At 43.0% G+C, this 26,365-nt stretch overlaps 1 protein-coding gene across 2 annotated transcripts in view; it reads left to right on the forward strand.

Annotated features, from left to right (window-relative positions):
- PTCHD4 (patched domain containing 4) overlaps positions 1-26,365 on the forward strand; it is a 117,291-nt gene that overhangs the window by 41,714 nt on the left and 49,212 nt on the right. For both annotated transcript variants that reach the window (XM_029072311.2, XM_029072310.2), the window contains exon 2: positions 3,045-3,525. In XM_029072311.2, coding sequence (XP_028928144.1) covers positions 3,045-3,525 — 481 coding nt within the window. The remainder of the gene's footprint in view (positions 1-3,044; positions 3,526-26,365) is intronic.

Here is a 26,365-nt window from a genome sequence, read left to right on the forward strand (position 1 = left end):
TTATTTTATTAGTTGTTGAAAACCTGACTGTAAAATATTAGACCAGTAGGTGAACTGGGAAGGGGGCAGTGATTCTGTCCTGGATTCAACTGAGTTTCTGGTAGTCCAATTTCTTTGGGATCTAGAATGAGGGAGATAAATTATTCCCAACTCACAAGAATGGCCAGCAATTTCCAGGTCTGAGGAAGTCCTCCGGGGGACTTGCCACACTGAGGCAGTATTCTTTCCAAAATGTTGACCTCTAAACCTTTTTTTTTTCATTTTAAATTTGTTTATACTCCGTGCTAAACACCAGATTAGATGCAAAGACATCAGATTGAATGCAGTCCCTTGACTGTGTTAGAGTTAGGGCTAGAATTAGGATTCATTTCTCTTTAGAGTTAGGGTGAATTTTACAGATGAGGAAACAGACCCAGAGAAGTCAAGTAACTTACCCAAGGAGCAGGTCAGTGAGATAAGAATGAGGGTACACTGATTCCCAGTCCTCTCCACTAAACCACACTGCCTCTTTCCATTCCTAGAAATCATGTTTGGGGATTAATTACCAAAAAATATTTGTCTTTTAGTACTTTCTAACTGCCATCCGAGGATCCCGGAGACTTTTAATCCATTTCATCCTGTTTGTTCTCTTCATTTAAACACAATGAAGGGAGACAGAGAAACATTTTTTTGAAAATTAGTGATTTTCTAAATAAAATCCAGCAACCTCAAGAAAGGGGAATTAACAAAATCCACTGAGGATGTGTTATTTAAAAATCTATATTTAGGCTACTTTGAAAAAGAATGCTTTTTGGCCAGGTATAACCTCAATATTCCCTTTGATCCATTATGATCTGCCAGATGACTCCTGAGGGACTCATAAATCTTCAGATTATTCATCCGCTAAAAATCCCTCAGAAATCTTTGACTAGAATGAGTGCTGGTGATGGGAGCATTACTAAATAAAGGAGCTCAGTCATTTAGGATCTTTTCCCTTGGTGCCCAAAGGTTCAAATCAGCATTAAAGAGCCACTTTCAAAATAGCAATATTATTAACCTAAATGAATGAACAGCATCTGGAAAATGGTTAACCGGTCTGTCACTCTAGACTATAAACTCATTGTGGGCAGGAAATATATCTGTTATATTGTTATATTGCACTCTCCCAAGCGCTTAGTAAAGTGCTCTTCACACAGTAAGTGCTAAATAAATGCGATTGAATGAAATGAACGAATCAACTCCAGATCCAATAGTATGTCCCCATGCCCTCCAAATGGAATCTCTCTCCTGATCGTAGTCTGTGGATTATTTTTCTCTCAGGGGATTTCTTTTAGCCAGCTCCCTCAGGATATCAGGTCCAGTAATTTTTTTTTCTTGGTATTGAAGTGCTTACTATGCACCAGGCACTGTGCTACGGACGAGGGTAGACACAAGCTAATCAAATTAGACACAGTCACTCAACAGCAAGTGGCAGAGCCGGGATTGATACCGGGTTCTCCGTCTCTCCCAGGCCTGGTCTCTTTCCATTAGGTCATGCTGCTTCTCGTTCCATGTCTTGCTTTTGGACACACAGAAGGTTAGCGTCAGAAGTCAGACTCCAACCTGGACTTCTGGCTTCCGGAAGGGCTCTCGGAGTCCTGACGTGGTTTATTCTAATCCTGTTGGGAAAGATGAGCAAGAGCATCTTCCTCTCTGATGATAAAGCAGAATGCTCAGATTTCAGGGGCAGGCAGTGATTTGGACCAGATTCTCATTCATATAGGAAGAGGCAATCCAGGTGAATGGTACCATTTAACAGCCCTCCTAAGGGCTCTTTTATGGCCAAGCAATTCATCTTCCATAATGGTGACTTTCTATTGTCTCTACTTCTTTGTTTCTGTCTCTGCAGTAACAGTTTAAGTGTGTTCCGTAGAATAAGGGAAGGGCTCTTAAGTATTTACTGTGCTTATGTGCTTAGCCCTTGGACATAATTCCAGTATGGTTTGGGAGCATGTTAGTAGTAATAACAGTAGTGGTTCTTTTTAAGAGTTTACTATGTGCCAAGCACTGTTCTAAGCCCTGAGGCAGATACTCTGCACACAGTATGCGCTTAATAAATATGACTGAATACAAGGTAATCAGGTTGGACACAGTCCCTGTCCCACATGGGGCTCCCAGTCTTACTCTCCATTTTGCAGATGAGGTAACTGAGGCCCAGAAAAGTGAAGTGACCTGCCCAAGGTCACACAGCAGACAGGTGGCAGAGCCCGGAACAGAACCCTGTGCTCTTTCCACTAGGCCACACTGTTTCTCTAATGGATCCCGTAATCTTTCCTATTAGACTAATAGACTGTGGCCACAGAATGTGTCTACCCACTCTTGCATTGTACTCGCTCAAGTGCTTAATACATTCCATTGTAGAAGCAGCATAGCCTAGTGGAAAGAGCACGGGCCTGGGATTCAGAAAGTCATGGGTTCTAATCCCTGCTCCCCGACTTGTCCGTTGTGTGACTTTGGGCAAGTTACTTCATTTTTCTCTGCCTCCGTTCCCTCATCTGTAAAACAGAGATTAAGACCCTGAGCCCTATGTGGGACAGGGACTTTGTCCAACCCCATTTTCATGTATCTGCCCCAGTGCTTAGTACAGTGCCTGTCACATAATAGGCATGTAACAAATACCATAATTATTATTATTGATGATGATACCAGACAAGGGGAGAATGCACAGAGCAAAGCTCTGAGAGCTTTCCAGCCGGCTGCCAGGACGGGGGTGATCTCACTGGGGCTAGGGCCATCATTCAGTCAATCAGTCATATTTATTGAGCACTTACTGTGTGCAGAGCACTGTAATAAGCGACCTGCATGTGTGGGGGGAAAGGGGAAAACTTTCCATCTCCCCGTCACCTGGCGTGGCACCGACCACATTTCATAGCGCTTCCGCGAGACCAAAGTCATTCCAAGTGGCCCCCGAGTTGACCGTCGTCATCTACGCCGTGGCCTCCCAGCCGTTAGCCCAAGCGGACTTGGCTTTCCCTTCTGGGCCGCTCACCCCACCCTGACGCCCTCCCCCTTGTCTCTCCCCCCAGGACGGGAGGAGCAGCTTTATCGGCCACCAGCTCGGCGGCGTCCTAGAAACGCCAAACAGCAAGGACCAGCGGGTCAAGTCGGCCCGAGCCGTGCAGATCACTTACTACCTCCAGACGCACGGCTCGGCCTCCCAGGATCGCATCGGCGAGAAGTGGGAGGGCGAGTTCTGCAAGCTGATGGCGAGGCTGGGGCAGGAGCAGCGAGCCTTGCAGCTCTACTCTCTGGCCTCCTTCAGCCTCTGGAAGGACTTCCACAAGACCAGCCTCCTGGCCCGCAGCCCCATCCTGGTCAGCCTGGTGCTGATCCTGGCCACGGCCACCCTGTCTAGCTCCATGAAGGACTGTCTGCGCAGCAAACCCTTCCTGGGCATCCTGGGCGTGCTCACCGTCTGCATCGCCAGCGTCACGGCCGCGGGTATATTCTTCATCACCGATGGCAAGTACAACTCCACCCTGCTGGGAGTCCCCTTCTTCGCAATGGGTAAATAAGGCCTTTCCTGCCCCTTGGTTTGACATGGGGGTGCGTGTGTTTGGGAGGGTGTGGTGGGGTGGCAAACTCCTCCACTTGCTTCTTCTTCTCTGTCCCCTCCAAGGGATTTATTTATTATTTTTTAATGCTATTTGTTCATCGCTCACTATATGTCAGGCAGTGCAGCGTGTGGTGTGTGTATGTCTGATGGGGACCAAACTCTTCCACTTGTTCCCTTCTTATTGTTTCCCCTCCAAGTGATTTATTTATTATTTTCTTAATATTTGCTCATCGCTTACTAAGGCCTACTATGTGCAAAGCAATACTGTGGGTGGGGCGTAGGCGGGCAAACTCTTTCACTCGCTCCTTCTTGTTGTCACCCCGCCAAGTGATGCATTGATTTGTATTTTTGATGGTATTTGTTAAGCGCTTACTATGTGCCAGACACTGTACTAAACACTGGGGTTGATAGATGATTTATCTATTATTTATTATGGTATTTGGCAACTCTGTTGAATTGTACATTCCCAAGCATTAATACTTGATGATGATAAGCCTGTCAAGAACTGTTCTAAGCCCTGGGGTAGATACAAGTTAATCAGGCCAGGCACAGTCCCTATCCCACTTGGGGCTCTCAGGCAGAAGGAGAATAGGTATTTAATCCCCATTTTATAATTGAGGAAGCTGAGGCCCAGAGAAGTTAAGTGACTTACCCAGGGTCACCCAGCAAGAATAGATAGAACCTAAGTTTTCAATAAGCCATACTCTGAAGGGTGGGGTGACCAAACTGTCAGCACGCAGAACATCATAGGCATTTGTGGGAGTTTTAAGAAGCAGTGCTTTTTAAGTTCCACCAGTGGACTAAAGAGTAGGTTTCAGAGGTACCTAACAATCCTGGGTGTTATGAATCAGTCATTTATTGAGCACCATACTAAATGCTTGGGAGAGTACAGTATAACAGAGTTGATAGATATGTTCCCTGCCCACAATGAGTTATTCAATACTGAAGAGAATAAGCTCAATAATACCTGGAAATGATTTAGATTCCTCCTTCTCCACAACTCAAAACCTTATTGCATATCACATATATCAACCTCCGTTTTCCACAGTTTTGTAGAGGCCTGCCCACTGAAGGATTATGTAGTAAATCCCGCTCTCCCCCGACCTTCCCTAAATATTCTCAGGGGCTAAACTCTACCTGAAATTGAAGCTGTTAGCTCTTTCAAAGCATAAGTGTTAAATTAAGTAAACTACTGAATCAATGAGAGCACTAGATTGTGTTATTGTTTAACGTTGCATCATTATTAGTGTGACAGTGGAAAGAGCAAGGCCTTGGGAGTCAGAGGAAGTGGGTTCTAAACCTGACTCCACCATTTGTCTGCTGTGTGACCTTGGGCAAGCCACGTAACATCTCTGTGTCTCAGTTACCTCATCTGTAAAATGGGGATTAAATATATTCTAAATATATTTACATGTTTTAAGCAGTCTTTCAGGATGTTCTTTCCCTCTGATTGAACTTCTTCAAGTTTTTCGTCTTCCTTATCTTTCCCTTAATACTGACCTTATTAAAAGTTGTGTTCACTCAAACTTCAGTATGGTATAGGATAGCTTTGTTTGTTTTCCTTTTATAGCATTTTATTTTTTCAAATCTTTGTTGCCCCCAACTATTAAATTATTTTCTATGGGGAATCAGTAGAGTTTATTGAGTGCTTACTGTGTGCAGAGCACTGTATTTAGGGTCTTGGGAGAGTTCAATAGAACAGTCAGACCTGAGCCCTATCCTCAGGGATCTTGCAATCGATCTTTGCCTTTTTGTGTAGTCTCACACAACCTCAGTGCCTCCCCCTTTCCTCTCAAAATCTGACACTCCAATGATCTCATCCTTCTTTTGACCAAACCATGAAAACATCTATCATACTGTAGCTTTTGGTTTTCGCTGCATCCTGTCTCCATGCAATATCTCTCTTCTTCGAGAAGCAGCGTGGCTCAGTGGAAAGAGCCCGGGCTTTGGAGTCAGAGGTCATGGGTGCGAATCCCGGTTCTGCCACTTGTCAGCTGACTGTGGGCAAGTCACTTCACTTCTCTGTGCCTCAGTTACCTCATCTGTAAAATGGGGATTAAGACTGGGAGCCCAACGTGGGACAACCTGATTCCCCTGTGTCTACCCCAGCGCTTAGAACAGTGCTCTGCACATAGTAAGCGCTTAACAAATACCAACATTATTATTATTATTACTGGTTTGATTTCCGTATTTGTCAAAGGCCTATTTGCGCCTTTTCTCCCAAATAATGACTCTGCTGATGACCTCTGTTTGATGAAGCTGGGGCTCCTAATTGAACTTGGCCAAGAAAAGTCTATCTCCTGATCCTTGGTCCCATTTGTGCTACCTCTAGACTGTTTCCATTCATTTGGTATTTGGTTTTGTAGTAAGAGTGCCCGCATAACTAATAGGAGCAACATAACTAGTAGTAGCAGAATTATCCTCTAGACTGTAACCTCCCTGTGGGCATGGAAGGTATCTGTTTATTGCTGTATTCTCCCAAGCGCCTAGTACAGAAGAAGCATGGCTTAGTGGCAAGAGCATGGGCTTGGGAGTCAGAGGACGTGGGTTCTAACCCCGCTCTCTCCCTTGCCTGCTGTGTGACCTTGGCCAAGTCACTTCACTTCTCTGGGCCTCAGTTACCTCATCTGGAAAATGGGGATTAAAAGCGTGAGCCCCACATGGGACAATCTGATTGCCCCAAATCAACCCCAGCGCTTAGAACAGTGCTTGGTGCTTAACAGCTACCGTAATTATTATTATTACAGTGCTCTGCAGATGGTGGGCACTCAATAAACAAGAGTGAATGAATGAATAGTAGGAGGAGCATTAGTAATAATAGGAGCATTCCTAATAAGAGCAGTAGCACCAGGAGGAGTAACATCAGCATTGCTAATGGCTAATTGCTAATAGTTGTAGCACTAACTAGAAGCAATAGCAGTCGGAGTTGAAGCATTAGGAATAGTGGCATCTATAATAGTAGCATTAATAATTGTAGCATTTATTAGTAGCAGTAGGAGAAGCAGCGTTAACTTGTAGCACTATATTAGGAGTAGTAAAAGCAGTATTAATGGTATTTATTAAGCTCCCACTCCCCACAGCATTTTGTATATAGATGTACGTGTTTATTATTCTATTTTATTAACGACGTGTGTATATCTATAGTTCTACTCATTTTGATGCTTTTGATGTCTGTCATTTTGTCTTGTCTGTCTCCCCGCTTCTTGACTGTGAGCTGGTGGTGGGGTAGGGGTTGTCTCTCTTTGTTGCCGAACTGTACCGTCCAAGCGCTTAGTACAGTGCTCTGCACACAGTAAGCACTCAATAAATATGATTGAATGAATGAATGTACTAATGATCACTGGGAGAAATCTGCCCCACAGCTGTGAGGAGCTTACATCTCAACAGGGGAGATGGATATAAAAATAATTACACTCATTCTGTGTTGCCAGTGCACTGTGGTCTGTACTCTTGAAGTACATGATATTCACCCCACCTTCAGCCTCATAGCACTTATGTGTAAACCTATAATTTATTTTAATGTCCATCTCCCCTTTCTCCCCTTCTAGACCGTGAAGTCCTAGTGAGCGGGGATCGTGTCTACCAACATGCCTCTAGACTGCAAGCTCGTTGAGGGTGGGGAAAGTGTGTTTACAGTTATTTTCTACTCTCCCAAGGGATTAGTACAGTGGTCTGCACACAGTCAACGCTCAGTAAATACGATTGAATGGATGAATTGTAGTGTCCTCTCCCAGATATTTAGTGCAGTGCTCTGTGCACTGCACTGTACAATTGAATATACATATATTCCCAAGATAGATACCTATGTAAACACTAATGTTACCCTCTGGTCCACTTTAAGTGTGTGTGTGTGTGTGTGTGCTACTGCCTTCTTCGATTGATTTTTGCGTGCTGCTGCTTTTTGCTCCTTTTTAGTCCTTTAGGTAAAACAAAACAATTTTAAGTGATTCGCTCTCTCGCAAGATTAACGTATTTTTCCAAATAAGGGCTTCTTCACCATGGCTAGTTGCCTTACCACACTTTTTGCAGTGTGATGCTGCTTGTATTCAAGCTGTATTGCCATTGTTTCCTTTTCTCTTTATTTTTGATGCAAATTCTGGTCCTCTCTTCCACACAACCTTGTATATTGTTTTTATTTTTCCACATCAACGCCATTATATAATGAAGTAGCTGCACCTAGTGGGCATTTTAATGGTTTTGTTTAAATCCAATTCATCCACTTCCAGTTTGCTTTATTTAGTACAGTTTCGGTTGTATTACAAACCAAGAAAGATTGCATTCTATTTAAGGTCCAAGAAGAATTTGCATAAGCTTTGAGCCTACCCTGAATTGTGGAGCATCGCTAATGCGCTGATGAGTGTCCTTTCCATACCAGATACATGGCAGAATTAGGGAGAATCCCTCGCAAAGCATCTTCTGAATCCGACATCGTGTTGTCAGGACAACTTAAAAAGCATGGGGCCCCAATTATTTTATAAGGCTTCCCGCTGGGTAAAATGCTATTAAGGCTATTGCCTTGCAATCACTGGTATTTACTGGGTACTTACTGTGTGCAGAGCCTTATACTAAGCGCTGGGGAGAGTACACCACCCAAATGGGTGGGAGAGACCGTGAGCTTGTTGAGGTCAGGGAATGTGCGTAACAACTCTCTTCAGAACATTTAATGCAGTACTCTGCACATAGAAATAATGTAATAATTATGGTATTTGTTAAATGCTTACTATGTGCCAAGCACTGGACTAACCATTGGGGTAGATGCAAGACAATTGGGTAGGACCCAGTCCAACAATAGAGAAGCAGCATGGCCTAGTGGATAGAGCATGGGAGTGGGACAGAAGGTCCTGGGTTCTAGTCCCAGTTCTGCCACTTGTCTGCTGTGTGACCTTAGGCAAATCACTTAACTTCTCTGTGCCTCAGTTATAATTCCTCTATAAAATGGGGATTAATACAGTGAGCCCCATGTGGGACAGGGACTGTGTCCAACCTGATTACCATGTATCTCCCTCTGCACTTAGAACAGTGTCTGTAAGCAAATTAAAAAATACCCCAATTTTTATTATTATTATCGTTATTAGTAAGCTCTCGGTAAATACCACTGATGATAATGATGCTAGCATAGTAAAGAACTGGTAGTAGCTTCCATTTCCTGAGGAGTGGAAGCCCCTCCAGATTCACAGCTTTGATGTGTGAGCCATCTGCAAAGGCAATCTGTCACAATCATTCTTAAATGTGTTCATTAATAGGAGAGTGCTTGATGGTGGCACCAATGTGTTCTAGGGTAATAGAACGCTATATTCCTGACACAAGACTACTTACAAAAAAGCCTATGAATGACAGCTCTGGGCGAGGAAGAGATTGAGTGCCACCATGTGATAAAAACTACCATGAGGGTTTAACTTTAGCTTCACGTATTTTAAAGGTAGGGCTTCATTAGAGGTCGTGTTGGGAATGTTCCGATAAACTTGATACAAGTGGGATGAGGGATGTCAATGGAAAGAACATGGATCGGGGAGCCAGGGCACCAGGGTTTTAATCCCGGCCCCACCTCTTGTCTGATGTGTGACATTGAGTAAGTCACTTCACTTCTCAGTGTCTCCATTTCCTAAATTGTAAAATGGGGATTAAATACCTGCTCTCCCTCCCCATTTGACTGTGAGTCCCACGTGGGACAGGGACAGTGTCCGGCCTTATTATCTTGAATCTACCCCAGTGCTTAGTACAGTGCTTGGCCCAAAGTAAGTGCTTCACAGATACCACACTTACTATTTCAATTGCATTTATTTTTCAAGGACTTATATCGAGACTTGATGCCAAAAAGCAATCTGAAAAGCAATTTGAGAAGTACCTAGGGTAGTTACTTTGTTGAAAACATTTCCTATGGGATAATGCTTGATCCCGTAGTTTGATTGACACGTACTATTTGTGCTGCATTGTACTAGATACCTGGGAGAGTACAATAAATGATGAAATGATAATAATAATAATTGTACTTGTGGTATCCAAGCAGTATACAAAGTGAAACTGTTATCTCGTGGGCAGGAAATGTGTCTGTTATATCACTGTACTCTTCCAAGTGTTTAGTACAGTGCTTTGCAGATAGTAGACACTCAATAAATACAATTGACTGACTGACTGACTGTCAGGATTACCATGTCAGACACAGTCCCTGTCTGACATGGGCCTCATAGTCTAAGTAGAAGGGAGAACAGGTATTGAATCCCTATTTTACAGATGAATAGTGAAGCACAGAGAAGTTAAGTGATTTGCCCAGGATCACCCAGATTTCCACTAGGTCATGCTGCTTTTCTTCCCTGGAGAAGCTTACAGTCTAGTCGGGGAGACAGATATCAATTAGAACAGGTGGGAAAATATGGATATAATTGGCAAAATCAAGGGTAATGGAAAAATTCAGGAATGGACTACAAACACTGATATATACCTAAGTGCTAGGGGAGGGGGGGATGTTGGAATATAAATTGATCAGGAGAGGTTGGATTTAACTCCTGGCAAAGGTGGATTTAGGTGAAAATAACTCCTTAAGGAAGTGGGTTTGGATGAAGAATAACTCCTGGAAGTGGTGTTTTTGGGTGGAAATGACTCTTAGCAGAGGTGGATTTTCAGTAGTTGTACTCCACTTTTTTACCTTTGCCCCTGATTTGTGGTGTTCCTTTGACTTGGAATTCTCCCCCTTCCCCAAATCAAACACCACCACAAGTCTCCCCCTCCCACCAAAACCATCCAAAAGTCGCAATCCTCCCACAAGCCTTCCCTGATCAAGTCAAATCATTCTAAAAGTCCTCTTCAGCCCCCTGCATATTCATTTAGACCCATCTCTAGCATTTATGTGCATATGTAGATTCAACTGTACATTCAATTATTCAATTATTTTTTTGAGCCTACTATTAGTAAATATTCTTCTCTCTGGGTCTCCCCACCATAATAGTGAGTCAGCAACCTAGGGGGAAAGGAACGTGTCTTGTATTTCCTTTGTACTTTCCCAAACTTTTGATACCGTGCATTTCATCTAATAGGTGCTCAATACATAGCATTACTACTACAGCTGCTTGAAAGACAGAGAAGTGTGTGGTCATGCAGATTTGAGTAGGGGAGAGGGATGAGGAAAACCTTGAGCAGGTAGTCAGCCAGAACCAGAGCCTGGGATGTCAAGAGTGAAGTAGAATAAGAAAGTTAGCTTGGCATGAGTGAAGAGTAAAGTTTGTGAAATGGGGTGATCTGATGATAGAGAATCCAGAGAATCCAGAAGGGCTTAGTTACTTATACGGACTATAGACATTAATATTAAAGGTGGTGATTTTCTAATTAGGAGGTTTTGAGATGAAGAAGGATGGGTTTATGGAAGGAACAAGATATCTTAGAAAGACAAAACTGTCCAGAGCCTTTCAGTAACGGGTCTTTTAAGAATGGGGGTGTTCCTGGGTGTACCCATCTTGTTTCCTCTTGCCTGTTGCAGGAGAAAATCTGAACTCATGGTACTGGCGGTGACTGAAATGAAGGCAGGCTAATCTTTGGAGTTCAGGTGGTGACTCACCCTGTTGTGCTCCCTTTATCCTTCCCCCAACCCAGCCCCACAGCATTTATGTACATCCCTGCAATTTATTGATTTATATTAATGTCTGTTTCCCCCATAGACTGTTAGCTCACTGTGGTCAGGGAATGTTTCTGTTACATTGTTATGTCATACTCTCCCAAGGGCTTAGTCCAGTGCTCTGCACACAGTAAGAGTTCAATAAATGCCATCGACTGACAGAATGACTCTTAAAGACTACACCTGGCATCTCTCGGGAGGAGAGAAACAGCATAGCCTAGTGGATAGAGCTTGGGGCTGGGAGTCAGAAGGACCTGGGCTCTAATCCCAACTCTACCATTCATTCAATATAGCATTTATTGAGCGCTTACTATGTGCAGAGCACTGTACTAAGCACTTGGAATGTACAAATCGGTAACAGATAGAGACAGTCCCTGCCCTTTGACGGGCTTACAGTCCTCACTTCTCTGGGAATCAGTTACCTCATCTGGAAAATGGGGAATAAAACTATGAGCCCACTGTAGGACAGAGACTTGTGTCCAACTTGATTAGCTTGTATCTACCCCAGTACTTTGTACAGTGTCTGGCACATAGAAGCTCTTATTATCAGGTTTTGTTTTTTTTTAAAAAAAAAGGTGTTGGGCTCTGGTAGTCAGTTGGCTACAGATAATATCTTGTCTTCTCCTCCACCCCCGCCCCCCAGATTGTAAATTCATTATGAGCAGGGAATATGCCTCTCTGTTGTATTGCACTCTCCCAAGTGCTTAGTACAGTACTCTGCACTAAGTAAATGGTCAATAAATACGTCTGACTGACAGGGCAGGCCATAGACACGAAGCCTAACAAGAAAAAAGAAACCCCTGTGAAAACCGGTGGCTTAATCATACTCTATAGAACCATCTACATCCCAGACATTCACCCCCTAGCCCAAGGGATGCATTCAGTGTGGCTTAGGCAGAAAACCCGTGGCTAAACAGTAAATAATCGTGAAGTCCTGAACACACTCAGAGGAGCTTTTGGCTTCAGTGTTGGGTTTCTTCAAGCCCATTTCAATGTAAAGCTAATATGTTGGGGTTTTTTATTCTCTCATATGTCTTCAACCCATATATATGGGAACGAAAAGTGGAATAATTTTTTAAGCCTTTGCCCAAGGACATTCATTAAAGCCCAACTTCCGATAACTCCATACCCATGGGTGTAACTTACTCTAACTTGCAGTAGACTGCATACTCTGAGGGAAAGGACTTTTTTTTAATATTTCTTTTAAATGCCGGGGTAGAAACAAGCTAGTCATCTTGGACACGGTCCATGTCCCACATGGGGCCCACCCCTTTAATCCTCATTTTACAGATTACCTAATTGAGGGACAGAGAAATTAAGTGACCTGCCCAAGGTCATATAGCAGACTAGGGGAGGGTCCAGATTAGAACCCAGGTCCTCCTGACTGTCCTCCTTACTAATGCCTGTTTACATTCACTTTGCTGCTCACCCACTGGACAAAATATATTTGACTAAATGACTATCCCAGAATGACCTAGGCACTGGGATAATCAGGCTTGATAAATTTGCTAAAAATATTGATTCATTTTCAGTGGAGGTTTTATCTGCATCACCTTCCATTTCTAAAATAGTGGGCTGTACCCAGGGCTTCATCCTCCTCCTCCTCCTCCTTCTCCTCCTGAATTGTCAAGACAGGGATAGAAAGGGAAAATGAAAAATCTGTTTGTTTTGGAGAGGGGAGACAAGGTGTGAACGAGGGAGACTTAATGAGAGTCTGTTCAGTCCTGATGATCACGATTTTAAAGAAAATGGTCAAGAGCGTTAATTGGATAGAGGGAATGTTGACTCAATCATAAGTATTTATTGCCCACCTCCTTTGTGCAGAACACTGAGCTAAGTGTTTGTGAAACTACAGTAGACAGAGTAGATACAAACCCAGCCCTCAAGGAGCTCACAATACATCAGGGGAGATGGACACTAAAATAAATTACTGGTAGAGCAAAGCAGCAGATACATTTGTGAGCGCTAGAGAGGGTAAAGAGGTAACACAGAAGTGTTGATCACAACCATGGGGGAATATGCGAAGATAGAAACTAATCAGGGAAGGCTTCCTGAGAACGATGTGATTTCAGAAGAGCTTTGAAGAGAAGGAGAACGTGGTCCACAGGATTTGAAGGGGATAGAGTTTCAGGCAGGAGGAGTAGGGGGTGAGAAGGGGTCAGGGATGGGAAGGACCAGAATAAAGTACAGTGAGTTAGTTTGGCTTGAGAGGAAAAAGAATGTGAGAACTGGGGTATAGGGGGAAGAGAGAGCTAAATGGCTGTTAACGCTGATAAGAGGCATCCTGAAAAGAACAGGAGTCTCAAAAAGGACTTGCAGATTCCTAAAGCTGGAGGAATCATTGTGTGCAGAATTGTTTGCTGCCTAGTTTTTCATAACCCTCAATGTAGCATTCTTTATTTGTTATAGAGCAAGGGGCCTGAGAGTCAGAAGGACTTGGATTCTAATCCCAACTCCTCCAAGCATCCGTGTGACCTTGGCCATCTCACTTAACTTCTCTGGGCCTCAGTTACCTCATCTATAAAATGGGGATTAATAGTTTGTGCCCCATGGGGGACAGGGACTGTGTCCAACTGATTAACCTGTATCTACCCCAGTGCTTAGAACAGTGCTTGGCACATAGTAAGTGCTTAAGTATGATTATTATTATTATTATGATTAAATGATACCTGAGAAGTAGCTTCCATTTTTCCCGTTTAAAGGAGTCCCCAGAAGACGAGCTGACCTAGGCATTCGTGTTGTCTCCTCTCCCATTCTTGACTATTCCCGCTTCGGCCCATTACCCCTTCAGCTCATTAGAGATTTCTCCTCCTGGCTTCCGTCCAGAGGAGAGCTCATCTTTTCTGGGGCTTTCCTCCTTTGGCTTAGAGCGATCTTGGCTGTAGTCACTGTTATCCTCTCTCACTCCCATCACTTGGCTTTTTCTCTGAACCCCCTAGACTGAGTTTTTGGCTACATGTAGGAGATTTAGTCTTCCCCAGGGACCAACATACCTGTGAATCAACCAGTCATATTTACTGAATACTTATTATGTTCTTTGGTCCCCTGGGTTCTTTGGGGAGTAGCAGCATGGCGTAGTGGATAAGAGCACAGGCCTGGGAGTTGGAAGGTCATGGGTTCTAATCGCTGCTCAGCCAATTGTCTGCTGGTGGCCTCGGGCAAGTTACTTCACTTCTCTGTGCCTCAGCTACCTCATCTGTACAGTGGAGATGGAGACTGTGAGCCCCACATGGGACAGGGACTGTGTCCAAACCAATTTGCTTTTATCCCACCCTGGCAATTAGTTCAGTGCCTGGCACATAGTAAGCACTTAACAAATTCCACAGTTATTATTATTGTTATAAGTATATGTATTTGGTAAGCATTCATTCAATCATATTTGAGCATTTACTGTGTGCAAGGCACTGGACTAAGCACTTGGGAGAGTACAATATAACAACAAACAGATATATGGTACCAATGCACAAGGAGCTTACAGTCTAAGTCTATAGGGGAAAGGACATGTCAAACACCTGAAGCTGGATCTGACATATCTTATGTTGTCCCCAGTAATCCCCCCTTTTGCTGGAAAGTAGCATGGCCTAGTGGATACAACACAGGCCTGGGAGACAGAAGACCTGGGTTCTAACTCTGGTTTCACCACTTGTCTGCTGTGTGACCTTGGGTAAATCACTTCATTTCTCTGGACCTCAGTTACCTCATATGTAAAATGGGGATTAAGAATGTGAGCCCCCTGTGGGACAGGGACTGTGTCCAACCTGATTAGCCTTTTTGTATATTTGTTAAGTGCTTACTATGAGCCAGCACTTTACTAAGTGTTGGGGTGGATAATAATAGCAATAATAATGGTATATGTTAAGCATTTACTATGTGCCAGGCACTGTACTACGCGGTGAGGTGGATGCAAGCAAATCGGGTTGGACTCAGTCCCTATCTCATGTGAAGCTCACAGTCCCAATCCCCATTTTATGGATGAAGTATCTGAGGCACAGAGAAGTGAAGAGTTGCCCAAGGTCACAAAGCAGCCAAAAGGCAGAGCCAAGATTAGAACACAGGTCCTTCTGACTCCCAGATAAGTGTTCTATCCACCTGGCCACACTGCTTCTCTGTCTGCCCCAGGGCTTAGTAGAGTGTCTGGCACATAGGAAACACTTCACAAATACCAAAAAAAACCCCAAAAAACTGCTTCAGGTTTAACTACAGCCTCGATGGCGCCAGTGGGACTATGTGGAGGTGTCAGCTTATCCAGATCTCTGGGTGCTCTTCTCGGTGATCAAGAGAGAGGATCCCTTCCTAGTCTGTGCTATCTAGGTTGCCTCTCCCTTAGCAGTCCAAAATAACACTGGTTCTCCTTCCTGTCACCTCCAGCTGCAAGCTCAGATCTAATTTTCTGTCCATTCTCCCCCTTGGATCTTCTAGAGCACAGCTGCTGTCCAAATATTTCCCTCTGACTGACTATCTGGGTCTCAAAATTTCCTTACTTTCCTCCAATTTTCATGGTTGACACACATCCCCTCAGCCTGGCTTTTTTTTTCTTTCTACTCAGGACTGTACGTATCTGTAAATTATTTATATTAAAGTCCGTCTCCCGCTCTAGACTGTAAGCTTATTGTGGCAGGGAATGTGTCTACCAACTCTGTTGCATTATACTCTCCCAAGCACTTAGTACAGTGCTCTGCATGCAGTAAACACTCAATCGATACCATTAATTGATTGCATTCTTGGCGCCAGTTCTCCGGAAATATCTGTGCATGTAGGTGGTGGGCTCTCCTTCTTCTAAATGATCAGTAAAGCTGGAAAATCAAATTGGATTCAGCTTTACCCTTTGCCATCTCCACCTTTTACTAAATTGGTTGTCATTTGCATAAGCTTCTCCAGCCAGCTCTTCCACAAGAAAATGCATGTTTGCAAGTATGCATGATATTAATTTTCTTTTGGATGGTCTTTTGATTTTGAAAAATGAAAATGTAATGAGAGCACCAAAAAGTTTGATTCGGTGGTCTGATTTCTGCCTATGAACTGAGGGACAGTGAATAATATATATATCGAGATTTTGTGTATATATATATATATATATGTATATATATATACATAGGAGGGAGGAAGAGAAGCTATAGAGGCAGGACATATATAGCTAAACTGTATACTTTTATGTGTATATAGTACAGGGAGTTCTGCAATGTGGGAGTTGTGTTCTTGAAAAACTTTGTTCTGTGGGAAAGCTACATTTTAGTTCCCTAACCCTTACACTAACCCACCTACCTGAACTTACAGAACATTATATTTGTAGAAAGCCACGCATTTCTATCTTAGCATGAGACACTTCAAATGGGAAGAGGGAAGCAACGTTCTTTGTTTTAAATATCCCACCTGCTGCATTCCAGGCAATGTCTTATATTATGGTTGGGTCAGGAAATGGGGTTAAATGTGTTTGGCATACTTAGAGTCTTATGATTTTACTGCACAAAATGTTCTCATTGACTAAATATTTAACCAGTATTACCTTTTCTAATGCCATCTTTGTCCCATGATCTTCCTGAATCTATAATTAGAATTACAAAATATTATATCAATCCTATTTATTGTGTGCTTACTGTAAGGCAGAACACTATACTAAGTGCTTGGGAGACTATGGGAAGCAGCGTGGCTCAGTGGAAAGAGCCCGAGCTTGGGAGTCAGAGGTCATGGGTTCGAATCCCAGCTCCGCCACTTGTCAGCTGTGTGACTGTGGGCAAGTCACTTAACTTCTCTGGGCCCAAGTTCCCTCATCTGTAAAATGGGGATTAACTGTAAACCTCACGTGGGACAACTTGATTACCCTGTATCTACCTCAGCACTTAGAACAGTGCTCTGCACATAGTAAGCGCTTAACAAATACCAGCATTATTACAGTTACTTAGACTGTGAGCCCCATGTTCATTCATATTTATTGAGCACTTACTGTGTGCAGAGCACTGTACTAAGCACTATGTGAGACAGAGACTATCTGACCTGATTATCCTGTATCTACTCAAGTGCTTAGAACAGTGACTGACACACTATCCCACCTTGACTACTGAATCAGCCTTCTTGCCGACCTCCCAGCCTCAGTGTCCCCCCAATCATCACTCATTCAATCATATTTATTGAGCACTTCCTGTGTTATAATCCTTGCTCTGCCACTTGTCTGCTGTGTGACCTTGAGCAAGTCACTTCCCTTCTCTATGCCACAGTTACCTCATCTGTCAAATGGGGATTAAGACCATGACCCCATGTGGGACATGAACTATGTCCAACCTGTTTAACTTATATCTACCTCATTGCTGAGGACAGCACCTGGAAAATTTAGCAAATGCCATGAAAAATAAATAATCTAGGGACAGTAGAAATTAATTGGGGAAGGCCTCCTGGAGGAATTGTGATTTCAGGAGGGTTTTGAAGTTGGGGAGAACACTCTTTTGCTGAATGTGAAAGGGTGGGGAGAATTCCAGGCAGGCAAAGGGTTTGGGTAAGAGGCTGGTAGGAATGAGGCATGGTGCTTAGTACAGTGCTTTGCACACAGTAAGTACCCAATAAATATGATAGAATGAGTAGTGATTAGGTATATTGAGAGGAACAAAGTACATGCTGAGTTATAAGTGGGATCAAAGAGTGGTTAAAGGGAAGAGAGACTGTCTTGTTGAGTGTCTTGAAGCGAGTGGCTAGGGGTTTGTCTGAAGAAATATGGAGAGCAAGGGGCAAGCATTATAAGCTTATTAGGAGTGGGGTGCGTACAGCATGGTCCAAATAGCAAAGCGGAAGCTGTGGACTGAAAGCAGCTGATGCAGTAGACCAATGTCTATATCATACTTAGTCATTTGGATGGAGAGGGAAGGGCAGAACCTAGTACTTTTGTGGATGCAAAGCTAAGAGTATTTGGCTACAGACTCAGCCCGGGGCTTGAAACAGAGGGACGATTCAACTATAATGCCAGAGTTGTAGCTTCATGGATAAGGAGGGTAGTGGCATTGTCAATTGTGGTGGGAAATTTAGAGGGGGAGAAGAATTGGAGGATGATAAGCTCAATTTTAGAGAGATTAAACTTGAAGTGGGTCATCCAAGGTAGGGATACTGTGGAGGCTGGAGGACATGTGAGATCACAGAGAAGGAGAGAGATCCAGCCAAGGGAAGTAGATTTGGGAATCTGAGATGCTAGATGAAGACCTTGGAGTGAATAAGCTTACCTAACAACAAGCTAGATAAGCCAACAGAGAGAAAGTAGAGAAGGGGACCTAGAACACACCTTTGAGGACATGTAAAGGTACAGATGCAAGGCAGTGGAAGAATCTGTTGGCATCTCACAATTCTCTGATTTCATTAGACCTAAAAGTGTCTTCTATTTGTCTCACTTTAAAGACTATTTTCTGTGGGCTTTTTCAAATATATCTATGCCTTTACTGCTGACATTTTGTCCAAGGATTGGGGAGCTCTTTATTTTCCTGTTTGCATTCATAGGTACTCAGAAGGTTCCCTGGAGAATTACTGAATTCCAACCATCGTTTTTCATTTCTATTTTATGGACTTTCCCTTTCCTCTATGTTTTAATCCATAGAAGAGTGATGTTTACGGACTCCATCCACCAAAGTTTATATTAACTTCGGAAAACTTTTTTGACATAATTTCTTAATATTGGGCTTATTATTGGCTGGGAAGATGGTCTGAAAATCAATAGGACTTTCAAGAAAAGAAATGGGAAAATTTGGTTACTCATAGAAGAACATCAAACTTAATAAACACAAGTACGGTGAGACTCTAGCAGTGTTCCCCGGAACACTGGAAAAAAACTATGTCATCCTGTTCAGCTGCAACCTTATGTCGGCTATTTCTTCATTGTTGGTGGTCATCATCATAATGTTGGTATATGTTAAGCGCTGGGGCAGATACAGGGTCATCAGGTGGTCCCACGTGGGGCTCACAGTCTTAATCCCCATTTTACAGATGAGGCACAGATAAGTGAAATGACTTGCCTACAGTCACACAGCTGACAAGTGGCAGAGTTGGAATTCGAACTCATGACCTCTGACTCCCAAGCCCAGGTTCTTGCCACTGAGCCACGCTGGAATCGTAGGACTGGATCGGTGACAGGGTAAAGGACTTCTACCTGCCAACCTCTTAAGTGTCATCATCCTTTGGGAAAATTGTTTTCCCTTTCTTTTATTTCTTGTTCTACACCAGTGGGCTCTTATCATTTCTACCTGGATTTCTACTCTTGGACTGGGAGCTTAAAAGGAGAAGTGTTTGGGAATACTTGGGAGTCCATCGTGTGCTACGACGTAGGGCGTAAGGATGCAAGCAAGGCCATACTGAGTCAGACTAATAATCCACCTGGCCCAGTGTTCTGTCCGCAGCAGGGACGATGGAGTACGCTTGTGGGAATAGAGGGTGGTGGCTCCCCTAACATCTGTCTTCATGATTAGCATCCTACATACATAACATTCCTTCCTAAGGAATAGGAGAGTGCACAATACAACAGAATTAACAGACACGTTCCCTGCCCATAACAATCTTACAGACTAAAGTGTCCCATCCTGGACAGCTTCATGAACTGCGGAGCACTTCTGGGGGAAATCCAGACACCAGGTTGACCTCATCCATCATAACTTCATCTTCACCTCCTCGGATTCTGCCCTCTCCTCCTCCCAGCAATAATAATTTTCCATCCTTGTAGAATTTTATGCTCACTGACCATACCAGCTGTTTCAGACTTCTCTCTTCTCATTTCCCTTTTCCTCCTACGCCCCTATTTCTTGCTCTTAATGACTTGGCCACATACTTCAATAAAATTGAAAGCATCAGGATGGTTGTTCTGAAATATCCCCTGCTCTTCTTCAATCTCTCCCTCCTCTTGTGCCACTCTTTGGCACTACCATTTTTCCCATCAGTATCTCAAGTGGAGATCTCCCATCTCCTCTCAAAGTCTAGCCCCTCCAACCTTCTAACACCATCCTTTCTCACCTTCTCAAAACAATTGCCTCCCTCTTTATTGCCTCCCTCTTTCCCCCCCCCCCCCCAACCACCATCTTCAGCCATTCATTTTCCAATGGCTTCTTGCCCACAGCTTTCAGACATGTCCCTGTATCCCCTACCTTGAAAGAAAAACCCCTTCTCAACCCCTTTCTCTACTCTACCTCCAGCTATCACTCTACCTGCCTCCTACCATTCACCTTCAAACTCCTTGTCTACATTTGCTTCCTCCACTTCTCCAACTCTCTCTCCTCAAACTCTGCAATCTGATTTCCACTCTCTTCACTCCCCTTTAGTCTGTAAGATTGTTACGGGCAGGAAACGTGTCTGTTAATTCTGTTGTATTGTGCTCTCCCAAGCGCTTAGTACAGTACTCTGCACATAGTAAATGCTCAATAAATACCATTGATTAAGTCACTCAATGGAAACAACTCGTTCTGAGGCCCAGGGACCCCCTTCTTGCAAAATCCAATGGTCTCTTCCCCTAATCTTCCTGGATCTTTCTGTTGCCTTCAACCTGGAGGGCTTTCACCTTTTCCTGGAATCAATACCTAATGTTGACTTCACTGATCCTTTTCTCTCCTGGTCCTCCTCCTGTCTCACTTCTCAATCTCTTTTTCATGCTCCTCTCCCGCCCACTCTCTAACTGTGGGGGTCCCTCAAAGTTCAGTTCTGGGGCCCCTTCTATTCTCCATTAGCACCCACAGCCTTGGAGAATTCATTTCCTTCTGTGGCTTCAACTGGATGATTCTCAAATCTTCCTCTCCAGCCCTGACCTCCCTCCTTCTCTGCTGTCTCACATTTCCTCCTGCCTTTGGGACATCTGCATTTGGATGTCCTGCTGGCTCCTCATATTTAAAATGTCCAAAACAGAACTTCTCATCTTCCCACCTTAATCCTGCCCTCCCCAAAACCCACCCACACATCTGTGTACCCTTTAAAGACTCTAATACTCAACCCAGTCTCATGGGACTCACGTTAATATACTTATAGTCTACTTTTCCCCCCTATTTTTAATTTAATATCTGTCTCCTGCTGTAGAATGTAAGCTCTTTGTCGGCAGGGATCGTATCTACCAACTCTGCTGTAGTATACTTTTGCAAATAGGGTGTTCTGTACACAATATGCTTTCAATAAATGCCGTTGATTGATTGTTATGCGTCAGGCACAGTTCTAACTGCTCAGATATAAGGTAATCAGATTGGACACAGTCCCTGATCCATAAGGGGCTCACAGTCCAAGTTGGAGGGAGAGAGGATAAAACAATCTGTCAGAGGAGAGAATGGCTGTAAGATCTTAATTAGTGAAGCATTTGTGTTTTCCCACACATGCAAGCGCCTTGAGGCCAGGGATTGTTTCTATAAGCTGTGTAGGACTCTCCCAAACCCTTAACCCAATGCTCTGCATAAAGGAAGCAGTCAATAACGAAGTGAAGAAAAAGCAGCTTGGCCTAGTGGATAGAGCATGGGCCTGGGAGTCAGAAGGAACTGGGTTCTAATCCCACTCCACCACCTGTCATCTGTGAGATCTTGGGCAAGTCGTTTCACTTCTCCGTGCCTCAGTTACCTTATCTGTAAAATAGGTTTTAAGATTGAGATGTGTGTGGGAAATGGACTAACCTGTCTAACCTGATTACTTTGTACCTACCCCAGCGCTTAGAACAGTGCCTGGCACAAAGTAAGTGCTTAACAAATACCATTAAAAATAATTACCATTGATTGAAGAAGCAATGTTGTGTTGAAGCAGGAGGCAAAATTGACCAAAGCCTTTCTCCAAACCTACACTCTCCATCGAACCCATCAAATTTCTCAATTACCATCTCTATTCCTTGTGCCCCAGCAACAGCGAAATAAGTTAGAGTAATAACTCTTAATTCTATTCTAGCTTTCAAAACTCAAATGAGTGCCTGGATCTTGGCTTGAAAACCATCAAAAAAAATCCAGAACCCAATAGAAATGGCAAAATGCCCAGCGTTTCAGAAGATAATTCCGTCCCAAAACACTCATTCCTGGAACAACTGAAAACAATTTCCCTTTCTCGGAGAAATGTGAACATATTATAGAAACTGTAGGGATGAAAAAGTGAGAAAAGCCTGTTAATGTGGAATTTGGATCTAAAATTTGGAGTCGTTTGCTCTAAATAAAACACCTCTAACAAATGCAGATCCAGGAACTATTGGAAATTTGGTTATTTGTCCATTTCTTTGGAGGCACCTTCAGTGTACACAGCAAACAAATCTTCCAGCATGGCCTAGTGGATAGAAATACGGTCCCGGGATGTAGGAGGACCTAGGTTCTAATCCTGGCTCTGCCACTTGCTTGCTGTGTAACCTTGGGCCAGTCACTTCACTTCTCTGTTCCTCAGTTCCCTCAACTGTAAAATGGAAATTCAATACTTATTCTCCCTCCTACCTAGATTGGGAGCCCCACGCGGGGTTGAATGAGGCCAACCTTATTAACCTGTACCTATCTCAATGCTTAGAAGTGTTTGACATTTAAGTAAGCGTTTAACAAATGCCATTAAAAAAAAGTGCTTAGCAAATATCATTTTAAAAACAAGAACAATAAAGTGCATCTAAAACTTTTAGCAGGCTTGGGTCATTCTCACATCTTTCCAGATGTGGCCATTTGGCCCTGATTATTCATTCATTCACTTGTATTTACTGAGTGCTTAAGTTTGTTGTGAGCAGAGAATGTCTGTTGTATTGTACTCTCCTAAGTGCTTAGTACAGTGCTCTGCATACAATAAGCAGTCAATAAATACTAATAAATACTATGTGCCAGGCACTGTACTAAGCACTGGGGTCAATGCAGGCTAATCAGGTTAGACACAGTCTCTGTCCTACTTGGGGCTCACAGTCTAAATCTCCATTTCACAGATGAAATAGCTGAAGCACAGAGAAGTTAAGTGACTTGCCCAAAGTCACGCAGACAAGTGTGCTCCCACGATTTGGATCTAGGTCCTCTAACTCCCAGGCCTGTGCTCTTTCTACTAGGCCATGATGTTCCTCAGGTCTCAGATCTGAGGATGGAGGATGGTCCATTATGATTGCTTTTGTTCCACTGTTGGTTGGTGATGCTTTCCTTTTTAACATGACCTTGTGCCTGAAAAACACCTTTTTCCTCAAGGTTTTCCATTCCTTAACCATCGAGACAAAGTTACTGAACAGGTCTTGAGAAGTCATTGTGACATTTCTCTGCCTTCAGGATATTGTACTGAAAACAAGAGTATTTTGAGACCATCTCGAGTGCTATTCTACCTTCCCAAGCACCTAGTAAAATGCTCTATACTTGATGGGCACCTAGCACAGTACTCTAAGCATGCCAAATACTCTTGTTTGAATTATAATTTTTCAGACTTCAGATTTCAGTATCCTGCAGGGAAAATCCCTACCTCCAGACTTGACAATAAAGGGCTTTTTCTTAACAAAATTAGTCACTTTCCAAATGTAGACCATTTTCTCTTATACTTCCCATGATAAAGCTGAATGGCTTTCTTCACAATACTCATTTTCCTGTTCTTTAGCCTTATCATGCTCCTTCCCCTAAAACTTCCTCAAGCCAATCAATCAATATTATTTATTGAGTGTTTGCAGTGTGCAGAGCCCTGTACTGAACCCTTGGGAAAGTACACTATAACAGAGCAAGTAAATGAGATTCTTTCCCACAAGGAACTTAAAGTCTTCAATTCCTTTGCCTCTCTTTTGTTGTGAATTCCAGATTTGGGCATAATCCTACAATAAGGTCTTTTCCTTTCCTTGAGAAGAAGCATGCAGTACAGGAATGGGAATCTGGATACCAGTGTTCATATCCCTGCTTTGGCACTTGCCTGCTGAGTGACCTTAGGCAAATCCCTTATCTTCTCTGTGCCTAAGTAATCCCTCCAGTTTAGTGAATGAGCCCCATGTGAGACAGTAATTGGGTCTTATCTGATTATATCAACCCTGACGCTTAGTGCAGAGCTTAGAACATAGTAAGTGCTTAACAAATATCACAATTTCTATTATTATTACTCCAAAAGGAATGCAAGAAAAAATCTTAAAACCACACAATGATCCTATAAGGCTGGAATGTTCAACCTCATTTTGCAAGTGGAGAAGTAGGGGGCAAGAAAAGTGACACTAAGGGAATAAAGTCTGTCTAATAGTTAATAATTATAATTATAGTATTTGTCAAGTGCTTACTATGTGCCAAGCACTGTACTAAGCACCAAGTGGAAGGTATCCAGGAAACTGGGGTTAGTGTACTGGCGCCATGATTTCTAGCCTGCATCATCCCCTAAATTTACCACTCTGATTCTGGGAAGCATATCAGGAGGATATACATCTCTGGAGAAGCAGCATGGCTTAGTGAAAAGAAGTCAGGCCTGGGAACCAGAGGACTTGAGTTCTAATTCCGGCTCCACCACTTACCTGCTGTGTGACCTTGGGCAGGGCATTTAACTTTTCCAGGTCTCAGTTCCATCAATTGCAAAATGGGGATTCAATCCTTGTTCTCCCTCCTACTTAGTCTGTGAGCCCCATGTGGGACCTGATGATCTTGTGTATACCCACACATTTAGTACAATGCTTGGCACATAGTGAGCACTTAAATATGACAGTTATTATTATAATTATTATTGCAAAGAGGAATGGTGTAAGGAGGCTTTCCTGCAGAATGGATCAATCTTCTTTATTGAGTGCTTATTGTGTGCAGAGAATTGTACTAAGAATTTGGGAAATTATAAGAGGCACATCCCCTGTCCACAACAAGCCTAAAGTAGGTTTTTTATTGTAAGATCTCTGCCAGGCAATTTCCTTTCAGCCTTTCCTGGTGCCTCTCTACTTAGATGCAAAATTCCTCTAGAAATAAGCAGTAAGATTAGATTTGCTGCAGATGACAAATCCTTTTTCCCCTTTTATCTGCAAAGGTCCTTTCCAGAGTCCCCTGGTACCAGATCAATAGATAAAATATGCCACATATAGCCCTTTATGATGGCAATTCCATTGTTTATGTGGGTCTATGAAGAGGAATGTGTCTGTTTATTGTACTGTACTTCCCAAGTGCTTACTACAGTGTTCTGCACACAGAAAGTGCTCAATAAATTTGATTGAATGAATGAACAAATGAATTCCTTTTCAAAGAAGAGGTTCCCTGGGATTCTGCTTCCATCTGCCTTGCTTTCTTACCACATTCCTAAACTTACTTCCATCAACCTTCCAAGAGTGGATTTTGGCAAGATCCTGACTACGTAGCTAACTTCTCCCTTGTGTCTATGGAACCACGCAGACTCTCACTCCTAGATGTGGAGGGATAGATTGGTGCCACTTAACTGTCATCTCTTATGCTTATGGGTCTGGGTTTAATACTCAGAACCAGTATGGCCTAGTGGAAAGAGCTAAGATCTGGGAGTCAGAGGACCTGGGTTTTAAACCCAGCTCTGCCAGTTGTCTGCTACATGACCTTGGGCAAGTCCCTAACTTCTCTGCCTCAGTTACCTCATCTGTAAAATGAGAATTAAGACAGTGAGTTCTATGAGGGATAGGGACAGTGTCCAACTCGACTATTTTGTATCTACCCATCACTTTAGCGTAGTGCCTGGCCCATAGTAAGGGTTTAACGAATGTCATACAAAAATGCTTCTGTAACTGTTACTTAGTTCCATTCCACTGGGAGAGTCTTTTCGTTTGTCATTAACAGAAGAGCAAGTATAAATTTGAGCAGCATTTCATGGGTTAGCCAAGAGGAAAGGTCCCCAAGTATTGCGATGTGATACGTTCTCTAAAAAGTGACGCGGAGAAATATTAAACTTTCAAGTAAGGTTAATAGTGTCCATTGGAAGTTCATAAAAGCTCGCAATGAAGCTGAGGCTAAGAAGGTGCCAAAATACATTAGATGATGTCTTGTTTAACTCAATCATTTAAATGGAGAATGCTTTTCCTTGAAGTGATTGCTATGGCTCTCACATCTTTTCCCAGTAGAGAGATTTCTCCTGGCAAAGTACTTTGGATCAGATACAGGCTTTCATCTATTTCCCCATTAAGTCATCTGATTGTACATGCCTTTCTGTATGTTTTATGGTATATGTCTTATTGTACATCTCCATCATAAATAGAACCTTGGCACATGTGGATGTGAAATCTGGTCCGAAACCCTCTCTCAGAAATTGCATATGTTTTTCATAACTCTGATGAAAATTGTATAGTGGATTCCTATGGTCCGTTG

This window comes from Ornithorhynchus anatinus, chromosome 9, assembly GCF_004115215.2.
Source record: "Ornithorhynchus anatinus isolate Pmale09 chromosome 9, mOrnAna1.pri.v4, whole genome shotgun sequence".
NCBI classification, from domain to species: domain Eukaryota; kingdom Metazoa; phylum Chordata; class Mammalia; order Monotremata; family Ornithorhynchidae; genus Ornithorhynchus; species Ornithorhynchus anatinus.